The sequence below is a fragment of the Chiroxiphia lanceolata genome, chromosome 10 (assembly GCF_009829145.1).
Source record: "Chiroxiphia lanceolata isolate bChiLan1 chromosome 10, bChiLan1.pri, whole genome shotgun sequence".
NCBI classification, from domain to species: domain Eukaryota; kingdom Metazoa; phylum Chordata; class Aves; order Passeriformes; family Pipridae; genus Chiroxiphia; species Chiroxiphia lanceolata.
The window spans coordinates 5,243,349-5,255,659 of NC_045646.1; the positions used below are offsets into that span (position 1 = coordinate 5,243,349).

Below are 12,311 nucleotides of genomic sequence, written 5' to 3' on the forward strand. Positions count from 1 at the left end.
CAAGAATCTTTACTCTTAACCATTGCTGCAGGTTGGTGCCTCTTGTAATTGAAGAGCAGCTGTTAAAGGAAAGGGTCTCCTGTTGGGTGGGTGTTTGGTGGAGTGGTGTATAAGGAAGCAATAACTTGTTTACTTGCTTAAAAAAATTAGAAGAAACCTCTGAGATATTCAAGAAGCAGCAGTTGGCCAAGAGACTGGAAGAAACCTGGAACGCAGGTTGGAGCCATCCACAAACCTATACCTAGAATTCATAAACATGCCCTCATGGCAAACTATTAAAGGATTTATGGCCTAACATAATTAATCTTCTGTAGGTTTTTGTTTGAAGAGAAAAGGTGGAGAGTTTACAGTTGCTTGAAAGCACCTGTTTGCAAATCTGCTGTAGATTCAGTAGGACGTCTTGACCTGTGTTTTGCAGAAAAATAAGTTGCTGTTTCAAAAATAGAAACTGAAAACTCCACTGCAAGACGGATGTTTACAAGCTCTGAAAGCCAGCCATCAGAGACAAAGCAGGGGCCAGCTAGAATGTACTTTAAAAGCACAAAAGCTGTTGAAAGCTGAAAATGTTGGCTGAGTGCTCCACACAGCTGACGTTGGAAGCGTGAAGGCAAACTGATGCCACGTCCTTTGCCTTGGGACCGGTTTTAAGCACAGAGCCAGAAACCTGCTTGCTCCCACCACTAAGGAAAGCTGACATGGAAATGGGAACACCATGAAAACAAACTAATTAAACATCTAGTGAAATAGATGCAACACTGTCAGATGTTAGGCAAACAAAAGTCATTTTTCAATGAGAACATTGCCACTATTTAAGGCTAAATTTTCGGCTGGCACAGGGTACCCTGTCAGCCTCTACACAAAGGTAACTAGGCATTTGTTTGCCTAATTTAGGCAGTTAGAAGCACAATTACCACCCTACCTGCAAACTGTAATTAGTTTAAGCTGTGTTGGTGCCTTTATCAGCTGATCCATAGACTGACTTCAAGTACAGAGCCTGACTACAGTGGGACCTACCCTCTGCTTTTGAAGCTAGTTATTCTATATAAAAATACATATGTGTATTTCTCTCTCTATAAAAAAAATGGTACTTAGATAAGTGAAGCAGCCTTTAACTTTTACCCTACATAGGGAGGCAGAGTGCAGATACTTTATATTGGTGAAACTGAGCAACTAAAGTTCTGATCTTTATATTACCGTGGATAACAAGAGGAGAAAATCTTTACTCCCCATCATCTCTCTTCCCCCCAGCACCTCAGCTTCGTTGAGGGCTGAGGAAGAAGGAAAAGGCTCTTGACCTAATGCTGGAGAGCCCAGCTTTGCTGCTCAGCTTCCCAGGAGCACTGTAGATCCCATCCTGTTTTGGGGGAAGTAAAACCCTGTGCCTACCAAAGCCCAGAAGCAGCTTGTGTTCTGCTTCACCTGCTCAGGTTTCCCAGGTGCCTGTGAAGATCAGATAAAGGAGGACTTTATGCACTTCTCTTCCCTCACCTCCTTCTCCACCCAGAGACTGAGGAAAGCACAGCAGCCTGGTAAGGCACTATCAATTTATTAATAGATTCTTTAAAATGGGCTTGACTGGAATATAAATAGTGCTACCTGAGCTCTTGGAGATTTTGGGTTGTGTGCAGTTAACAAAGGTAATGTTTATTTGTCAGTGTTTGGAGATGCCAGTTGCCTCTCCTAAATACTCAACTTGTGTCTTCACCCAAACCATCAGTGGTGCATTGGCTGTGTTGGATTGTGAGCTCCTACATGCTTTCTGATGCTTTGTGATGGCAAAGATGGTATTTCAGTGGTTCCTCCAATGTTTCAGCCTGGAGGGAATGTAAATATAAGCACAAATGGTTTTGAAAATGTGCCTCTTTTTTCTGTGTTTCAATGGCTTGTTCATTAGATTTGGTATGGCTGACAAATCAGCACTGATTGCTAATTAAAAAGCAGAATATATTAAGGAGTTTCACACTTCCACTTCTCCCTCGGATTGAAACCCTGGCTGTATCAGTGTGTGCTAGTGAAGCTCTAATGGATACAGTCTAATTACTTGCCATTTTTGCTTTGACTTAACAGTTCATGAATTACAGTAACTCTGACTGACATATCATTGTTGATTGCTAATTAAATGGCTTTTATGCACCTCCAGCTTTTACTCCCACAAAAAAGCATACTCCTCATCTTAACAGAAAAAGCTTTATCTCAACTTGTTTGTTGATGTGTAAAAAATTATTTTCTTATCCCTTTGGAAAACAAAAATTCTTAGGGCACATTTTACAAAAGCGGTGGATAAATATATTTCAAAAGTGAAGTTACTGATGTGTTGCTATAAAGGTGGCTTTGGGGAGAGACTGTTCAAGGCAGTTGTGCTGGTTTTGGCTGGGGTAGACTTAATTCTCTTCACAGTAGCTGGTATGGGGCTGTGCTTTGGATTTGTGCTAGGAACAGCATGGGTAGCTCAGGGATGTGTTTGTTATTGCTGAGCAGTGTTTACACAGAGCCAAGGGCTTTTCTGCTCCTCACCCCACCCCACCAGCGAGGGTGCCGGAGGTGCACAAGGAGTTGGGAAGGGACACAGCCAGAACAGTTGACCCCAAGGGATAATCCAGACCATGTGGTGTCATGCTCAGCACATAAAGCTGGGGGAGAAGAAGAAAGTGGGAAGACAAATGCCATCACTGAGCATTCCCAAGTCACTGTTACGTGTGATGGAAAGTCACTGTCACGGTTTTCCTGGGTATGGCTGAACACCTGCCTGCCCATGGGAAGTGGGGAATCAATTCCTTGTTTGGCTTTGCTTGTGTGCACAGCTTTTCCTTTCCCTGTTAAACTGTCTTTATCTCATCCCACAAGTTTTCTCACTTTCACTCTCTTGATCCTCTCCCTCCCACCCAGGAGAGCGAGTGAGTGGCTGCGTGGGGCTGAGTTGCTGGCTGGGGTTAAACCATGACAGCAGCACAACAACTCCACATGGTTCCTGGCATCCTCATTCTGTTAGGGGTCACCTCAGCCATCATTTAACGAGTATAAAGAATGAAGATTTTAATCCCTTAGCTCTGGGAGGGGACAATTCATCTGCTGCCACAGGGACTCCCCATGTCACCCACACACTCGAACAAATGCAGGAATGGTTTAGCTTCCTTTCTCTTCATTATCCTTTTTTATTCAACATACCCAGACTTTAATCTGATTCTTGACAAGATCAGTACTCTCCTTATTTGTGATATGTTTTAATTTGTGATAGTGATCTGTAGAAATAGGCCGTTGAGGTTGGGAGTTCTTCTCATGATGGTGTCTGTCTAGTCCTAAACAGCAGTGGGTAGAGTTATGGAGAGCCTTTAAGTGGTATAACTTCTATAAGTTTTCTTGCTAAATGCCCAGACATATTCAGTTCTATTCCAACCTTTAAATCCAGAATTAGCATTAAAATTGCTACCAATCTTTTCGAATCAACACATTAAAGGTATTGCAGCCTGATAAACTTTATGCTGATTTCACTGAAATTGTTACAAGAACTCAGCAAAACTTTTGTCCTAAAAAAAACCCCCCTGCTCTTCTGAAAGGAAATTATGCTTTCCTAATCTCTTTCAGTTTGTGAGCAGGCCCCTAAGCGAGTGAATATTTCAATATGCAGTTTATAAAAATCCATCAGAGATAGCACTCAAGAGCAAGGGTCAAAAGAAATGGTATGTTACTTGAGATCCCATATATCAAAAAGTACCGTGTAAAAATCCTTGGCATATAGGTGAACTTAATGGTCCCTTCTGGACTTAAAATGTATTACAGAGAGGAACTATCAAGTCATTTTTATAATTTAAAGCTTTATCTTTTCTTCGTTAGTAATTCTTCCTGTCTGAATATCATTGTTCACCTTAAGCAAAATAGAGAATATATTATTACTGTGAGCTAATAAAAAAGACTCCACGTTCTTGAAGTCAATACCCATAATAAATATAAAATTTGGTGTTCTAGTGGGTGGTGAAAAGGTCCCTTTCTCTTTGATCCCTCTTCTTCCATCCAAAGTATTTCATATCATTGCTAGTAATAGCAACTCAGAGTAACACATTTCTACAAAGACAGGAGTGTGGTAGTGTTTGAAAAACAAACTATCTCAGGTCATCATAACCGAACCATCGGAGTGATGGTTTGGAAATCTTTACGAGCAAAAGAAGCTCACGTGGAGTTTTGAAATTAGGTCTCTAAACTAGAAGGCTTCAGGAAAGCTTTTTAGATACTTACCTATCTGTCATTTAAGATGGTGTGATCTTTCATAAAAAAAACCCAAACAAACTGGAAGATTTTAAAGATGTGTGGAAACCCAGGAAAACAGGTCAGTTGCTTTCAGAAGGGCACTTCTGGAACTTCACCAAGACCTCCCGTGCCTCATGTTCTACATGTGCCTGAATATATGAGATGAACCCGCCCTGTGAGTCTTGGTGGGTACTGAGATGAAGTTTTCTGCAGCTGACAACCCACAGGATGTAAATATCCCACCATTTCCTCTGAGTAGGAAATGACTGGAATGGCTCAGCTCGCGTAGTCAGTGTAGCAAGAGTGACCTTTGAAAGCACTTTGCTGTATAGAGCTGCTTCGCCTCTCCTTTCTCCAATTTTCCTTTACTCAACAATGTCCAGCTTCAAAGAGAAAGTTCACCACTCTAATTGAATATTCTCCATATTGAGAGGAGTAAAAATAAACATTCTTCTCATTTTATTCACCATACTCTAGAATCATCCAAGTGTGACATCTGGAAGGAACTACATGATTATAATCTGAAATGAGAACAAAGTTCATCTTGTGCTATTTCTTATTTTTTCCCTGAACATTTTGAAAGAGGGAAGAGATTGCAGAATCTTAATACTGATTGAAGCTCAAGAAAGCCGGGGCTGCGGGCTCCTGTGTTAACCTTTTTAGCATTCTGCTGGCTAATTGTCTGTCCATTCCACCTTCTCATCCCAGGTTAATGGGGTGGTTAACAGGAGAGGACAGGAATGGCTGGCCAATCACACTACAGAGCAAACTGAAAAGGTCAAAGTAATGCACTGTATTATTCATGGACTATGCCTTGCTGAGATATCTTAGATCTCACGTCTTCTCATGATGAATTGCAACAAGAACAAGAAATGGCCCAATGTGAAATTGGCTCTTGTGACAATAATTGTAGTTCAAATGGAAAAGTGTAAAAGTGTGGCCTGCTGTTCTGGTTTTTGAGATTGAAGATGTGTGATCACATCTAGCAACTGAGTAAGCAAAAGCTTACATTTATATGACTTCTCAGCTGGGTTATAAGTTTAACACACTGTATATGTATGTAGATTCTACTAAGTTTAGTCATGGACTTCGTTTTAGAAGTACTGTGTGGTACCTAATATCCTTCCTATGTCTTCTCTGTCAATAAGCTCATGATTAGCTTATCGATTGGCTAATATGAGACTTTTTTTTGTGTGTGCTTAGACACTGGAACAGGTTGCCCAGGGAGTTTGTGGATGCCCCAAACCTTGCAGTGTTCAGAGCCAGGTTGGATAAGGCCTTGAGGAACCTGGTCTAGTGGGAAGTGTCCCTGCACACTGCAGGGGTGTTGAGACTAGACGATCTAAGGTCCATTCCAACCTCTTAAAATTCTATGATTCTGTGATTCTATGGCATTTTGTTTAAAAGTATTAATACACTAATTCCCAAGAGACCACCGTGATTGAACTGTTAGACAGTCCTTGTTCTCAGGAGTTTGCAATCTGTAGAGTCAAATTTGAAAAAAACTTGATGTAACTGTTCTTTTTGCCTTCACCTTGGATGTGAAACAGATGTAGAGGGACACATTTGCAGAGCAGGAGTATGACTGAGTTGCTCTCAATTATTTGAGTACTGTCCCTCTCATCAACTACACGGGGATATCAGCCACAAACAGACCACTGCTCTAATCCCTGCCAGTGGATCACATTAATGCATGTCCTCATTAGTCCCTACCACTGGATGTCGTGAGTTCATCTCAACTTCTTCCTCTGGGGACGTGTTTAATTCAACACTTTAGGTGTAGACCCATTCTCCATCACTTTGAACCATGACCTTATATTTTCTAGTATTTTTACCACACCCCTTTGAAAAAAGAGACTTTACAAATAGTGAAAAATATTTTAAGACCAACCACTGTCTGGTCTACCTTATCCAAGTCATAATTAGTGTTGTAACCCAAGAGTAAACATATACCTAACACCTGGAAGAGTTGATTCTGCCTGCGTCTCTTCCAGGGAGGAGTTATAAGGCAGTCTTAGAGGAGAGGAGTATTTATACCTTTTTTTTCCTTCCTCTTCTTTGAGTTGGTAATAGTGTTCTATGCTTTCCATTGAGTGGTTTCAACTGCCATCAGTTGCCTGGGGGCAGTGAACCTGGCTGTCAACAGATAAATCATTTTTATGACAAAAAAAATTCTGTGATGGAGGGAAACAACCCCCCATTATTCATTTGGGAGTTAGTCTTTGAAAGAGAAGCGACCTGAAAGTGGAACTCCTGGGGAGTGGTCTCAGAAGTGTCCTTGTGTATGGGACTAAAATAGCCACTGCAACCATGGCTCAGACAGTTTTTAATGTGCCCTTAACAAAAAGGAGGATGAGGAGTGAAGTTTAATTTTTAATAATATTTTCTGAATGAGGGAAATTGTAGTATATGTCTTCGCCCCATAGAAATTGCCAGCTAAGAGGCCAGAGGATCATTGTAACACAGTCTGCAGTTTCTTTTAAAAAGCAAATTTATCTGTTCCCCTCAACTTCTTCCTCATTGTCCAGTCAAAATGTAGTATATACATGGAGTAAATAATTTCCAATTTTTTTTTTTACAATTTGAAGAGTTCTGAGTAAAATACTATGCACGTTTGGGCTTGGGAATCTATGCATTACAGATGCGTATTTTTGGAAAACAGCAATGCCCTGCTCCGTGGCAGAGGCTCTTTTCATGTTTGCTTTGTGTTGTTTCCTGGCTGACTTCATCTCCTGACAACTGCTTTAGTCTGTGACTCTCAGGGGGCTAAAGGGCACTGTAGCCAGGCATTGGCCTAGATGTTTCTGACACCTTACAGATTGATTTGGGCTATGGCCTCCCTCTCTCTCTCTCTAAGTGATGTATTGATCTGCAGTGTAAGACAGGTTTTCCGCCCTACTTGATATCTGAGAAGTGAAATGTCACATCTTGCCTCGGATCTGGGTGCCTTACAAAGCTCCACGATGAGACTGGTGCATCTCTCTCAGTGCGCTCGGATCAACTTGTTCATGTTGCAAAGACAACTGTTTTTCCCTGGCATTGCTCCTTTTCTGTTCCCAAAGATCACTTGTTTTCAGAGCACTTTATTCTTTTTCATCATTCTGGGTAAAAATACCTGATTTTCATTAAATATTGCAGAATTGTAGGCCAGCTTGCAACAAATTAGGAGTATTTATTTAAGAGTCTCATGATTTACCAAGCTGTGTGCTGTGACTCGATGATCCGTGGAGAGCAGTCTTTCTGATTTAGTGCATGTCTGCTCATCAAAGATGGATGATTGCCACTATGTGTCATAAAACTTCATCTGACAAAACTAACTCCATGGCAAAATAATGCTGTCTCCAAAGGGCAATAACTCTTCGTTTCTCTGTCCTACATCTTTAAGGAGCTCAGATTTTCTCAAAAAGATTTCTTTATTCTGTTAACAATGAACAAAGGACCATCAAAGCTTTTGCCAGCTCTTCCTCATTTTTCAGAAGTCTTTTATGAGAGCCTAGGAAGATGGTGTATAGTAGCTAAAAATCTGTAGGATTTAGACCGCTCTCTATGACAAACAGTTAATGGGAATTAGGTGGCTAAATATCTTTGAGGTCTTGGATTTTTAGTTAAATCTTAGGGCTGGGGGCTGGATTTTTCCTTTCTTTCTATCCTTTTGTTTTAAAATCACCCTTGAATAAGAAAAAGCAATGCTAGTTTTATAGGGGTGAGGTTATTCTCTTACAAAGTAAACACGGTGCACCAAAAGGCACTGCCAGCCTTTGCAGAGCCTGTGCACATCAGCTGGGGGTACTGGGCAAGCATCACCTGCTCAGGGGATCTCTGGAGAAATCTAAGTGTGCTGTTTGCTCCCTGCTGACAATTCTGAGGGCTCTGGGAACCTGCCCACCCTTGCAGACCAGAGTGATGTAAGATGTGCCTGTGGGACAGACGCTGCCGTGGGAGGGAGAGATGTGGGGCAGATCCCTGACCCAGAGATCAGCACTGGAGGAGGCAGGTGCAGCTCTTCCCTGGGGTGTTTGTGCTTTGGGGAAAAAAACCCAATTACCCTTTAATGGGGAAAAATCATCCTCAAGGCACAGAGGAGATTGAAGAACTTTGCATTCTTAACCACAGGTCAACAGCTGGGCTCCTTTTTTCTTTCTCTTTTCAGTGCTGTGTTTCTTGCACTTGCACTTGCTGCAGCCATAGGGTGCAGGATGCCAGTTTTCACCTACAGATGGTACCAATATCAGTAGTGTAAGGCACTAACCTGGAGAAGAGGTAATGTGACTCTAAATCCTTCTTAGCTGAGGATGGAGGAATCCCTGTTTTCAGTGCTGCCTCGGTGATAATCAAGCCAGCAGGAACTTATAGTTTGGGTGCAGAATATTCTCAGAGCTGAATATTTTTGGCTGAGTATTACTTACAGTTTAACATGTAATACAAGTTAATACAATTTAAATTTAAAACGAATCAATACAAATTAAATTTAAATTAATACAATTTTAATACAATTTAAATTCAAACTAATATAACTCAAAGTTAATTCAATTTAAAATAAGCTTTTCACAGAAATCTTCTCCAGACAGTTCAGACTAATGAAGTACAGGATGAAGTCTTGCTAAATGAAGTCTTGCTAAAGATAACCTATAGAGAGGGGAAGGAGCATTAAGTAGAAGGGCAACTTTTGTTGATCCATCTATCAAATACCTATAAAATCTATAAATCTTTTTGGCTCTATGGTCAAACTCTCGGGGTCACAAATGTACAGGTTGAAGTCAAATTCATGTTTTCCATCGCAGATATTCTCATCCTTTTGTTTCTTAAGAAATTATCTTTTGCTGTGTGTAAGTAGTCTTCAATTAGTCCAATATGCAATTATAAAGCAGTGGTGTCAGAAGCATGCCCCTTCCCCTCTATAAAAATTTTAAAAGCTTTAGCAATTGGTTTATTTCAAAACTAATTGTTATTAGAAAGAAAAACACATGAGGGCACCTCTCATACAGTTGGCTGAAGTAGCAGTACCCGACTTCATAATTTTTTTTTCTCCCTTTCTATTTGGATTCAATGACTTTACTGCTGTGGAATAGACTCTTTCATTGAAATCTGTACATTGAAACCAGGAATTTATCAGAACTGTGCCTTTAAATGGCATTGAAAAACAGCCACTTTACAAGGAACGGATGATGAGGAAATTAATCTCAGGCAAGTTTTTCTTGATAAGGAAAGAGAACAGAGGCTTCTGGCATTTATATGCCAAAAATCAACACATGGAGAAAAATGAGTATTCCACATTGCTGTGGCAAGAACCATTTTTCTATTAAATCAAAATGAAGTTTTGAATAAATATATTTTCCCATGAATATAATACACTAGAGAATACAGTAAAGGAATGGATGACCTCAGTGTCCCCCCAAAATAAAAACATAATTATCCTAATAAAGAGCATATTCAGATAGACACGTCTTCCTTGCAGGGGTGATTTAAGAATAATCGAAAATATAGATTAATAGTACCGTGTACAGGTATTCTGTAAATACCAGGCATTCATAATTTTATGGCTCTCTCTCCTCATTCCTTACTTTTATTCATACTCTTGTCAGCTTTCACAATACACAGCGTCTCTCTGAGGTGAAGATGAGAATCATCTCCCTTCACACTGAGTTATACTGTAGACCCAGACCCTATATAATGTGAGGATCTAAAGAATCAATCTTCCAATTGCATTTTAAGCTGAAATAATCTTTAAAAAAAAAAAAAAAAGAGAGAAAAAAAAGTCCAAATCTATCATTCTGACACACATTCAGTGGAGCATTGCTTCCTTAGGCACAACGCAGAGCAGCTGACTGGGAATTAATCCGAGCGTGGGTTCCTATTGTAGTTATTCATGTATTGAACTGCTACCAAAGTGCCCCTCAGCCTTGAACCTGGACCTGTGCCATGTGCTCTGGCCATGGTTTGTGTTGGTGAGGGGTGTGTGTGTGAGAGAGAGAGACAGAGAAATCAAGGCCAGCGGAAACATTAACGGACAATTCCGTCCGTCCCTCTGGGCTGCTGAGGGCACGAGGACTGGGTCTGGGAGAGGAACTGTCAGAGAGGAGCAATGCCTCCTCCAAGGATCTTGCAGAGGGGTCATTTTCAGGGGATCAGCTGTGCTTAGCACCAGGCATGATGCTACAGAAAAGAGCTTCTACTGTGCTGGTGAACCTTGATGGGCACTTGCACGTGAGCTTGTGCTCCTTTGTTGCCAACAGATCCATTGCAAGAGGAGCACAGGGAGGTTGGGGCTCTCTGAGGAGCTTCACAGGCTGGCTCTACTGTGATGTGCTCACCACATAAACATGGGGAGGATTAGGGAAAGGAATCATTATGCCAGCCTCATTTTTAAGAAGCTGAAAATAAAAGCTTAGGAAATCATTGATCTGGCCAAAAGCACACGGGAAGCCTCAGAAAGGCTAATCACTTAGTGCCAAGCTCCAGTCCAGGGGCTTAGCCATATTAAAAACAAACACTAAGCCCCCAAGACTCTTCTGCAACAGACCAAAATAAAATGTCTACCAAACTTTCTTATGCAGTTAAAAGTAAATGTTCCTATTTTGGGGGTAGTGCTTCTGTTTGGGTGAACACGAAGGGTGGTAAGAGGAAGGAAAATGGGTCCTGGATGATGGGTGTGGGGTGAGAGCAAAGGGGACTCCCAGCATTAGGTTTTACAGCAGCTCCTTTAGGAACATCCAGAAAGTCCCAGTGGAATGATATTCCTACCTGGAACCATAGCTCGGCTGCTGTTGTATGTGTTTCATATTGACAGAACACCTGTCAGCTCCAGCCCCCAAAATAAGTTCTAATATGGCATATCAGGGGTGGAAATAATAGTCACTTACATAATTGCAATGTTACTGACACAGCTGATGAGCTGATGATGTTATTTGCACAGCAGTGATGGCATTCAAACCCTTGCCGACTCACGATTACACGGTACACGCTGAGCCCGAGCATGATTTAAATTACCGTGCGAGCACAATGAAAATACAGTCTCTTGACAAGATAAAGGAGGGAGGGGGGGTGGGGAATGGCTTAAAAATCTCTTTTCTGTGGCTGCAGCGTTCAGTAGTGCTAATTCATGGCTTTTTAGCTTGCACATTTCATTTTAAGAAAGTAAATTGGAAGCATTATGTTCTGCCTTTTTGCCTTGATTTAAAACCTGCCTGTGCCCGCTCCTCTGCTGCTTGGCTGTGGCGAAGCACCTTCGGGGCTCTCATTGGGAAATGCAAATTTCTTAAATCAATAGCTTCACTTCTTTTTTTTCTTTTCTTTTTCTTTTCTTTCTTTTTTTTTTCCTCCCAGTAACTGTTTAAGTAAGAATCCATGTGGAATTCTTACAGGTAGAAAGACACAGTTTGTAGCCAGCCCAAACGTGATTAATGTTAGAACAACAGCTACTGTAGGAAAATGGATTTTGGAAAAGATTTGTGCCTTATTCCCAAGCAGAGCAATAACTGGCTACAGATTGGTGCTGAGACTGAATCCCAGGGATATATAGCTGAATCCTGCAGCTGCCATATCGGTTAAAGCTGCACTGAAGCCCAGGTGAAGAGCTCTGCAGGGCTTGGTTCACAGCAGAGCATTCACTCCTGGTGTTGCTTCACATGAGGCTCATTTTGGGCCCAATCTCAGCCCCCACAGAGATCAACAATGTCAGGTCAGTCCTTTGCACTATTTGTATTTGGATTATGTTCCTCACCTGTAATCCCCTGATCCACACAGTATCCATGTGTACCACAGTCCGTACTTGAGAGCCGGGCAGCAGCATCACATCCCATCTGCAGGGACTGTGCTCAGCTCTCTGTAGCTGAACTCACTGACTGACATCCTTGGAGTCAAGGCTCTTAAATAGTGCCCTGAATGTACAAAACCACACTGCTCCCATCTGTACACCTCTTCATGGTCTTCTTTCTCAAGTGCCCGGTGCCTGGGAAGACAAACTGGTCTTTAAACTATTTTTAAAGCTCTGCTGCTTTGACATCTTACTTTCAAGATATTCTGAATATTCCCCTCTCCCGGCAGTTACTCACAGCATTTCTACTTTGGAT

At 41.4% G+C, this 12,311-nt stretch overlaps 1 protein-coding gene across 1 annotated transcript in view; it reads right to left on the reverse strand.

Moving 5' to 3' along the window:
* Positions 1–8,964: 8,964 nt before the first annotated feature.
* Positions 8,965–12,311, reverse strand: part of SPATA16 (spermatogenesis associated 16) — a 78,240-nt gene continuing 74,893 nt past the window's right edge. Inside the window, 1 exon segment of the mRNA XM_032697994.1 lies at positions 8,965–9,093. Coding sequence (XP_032553885.1) covers positions 8,965–9,093 — 129 coding nt within the window.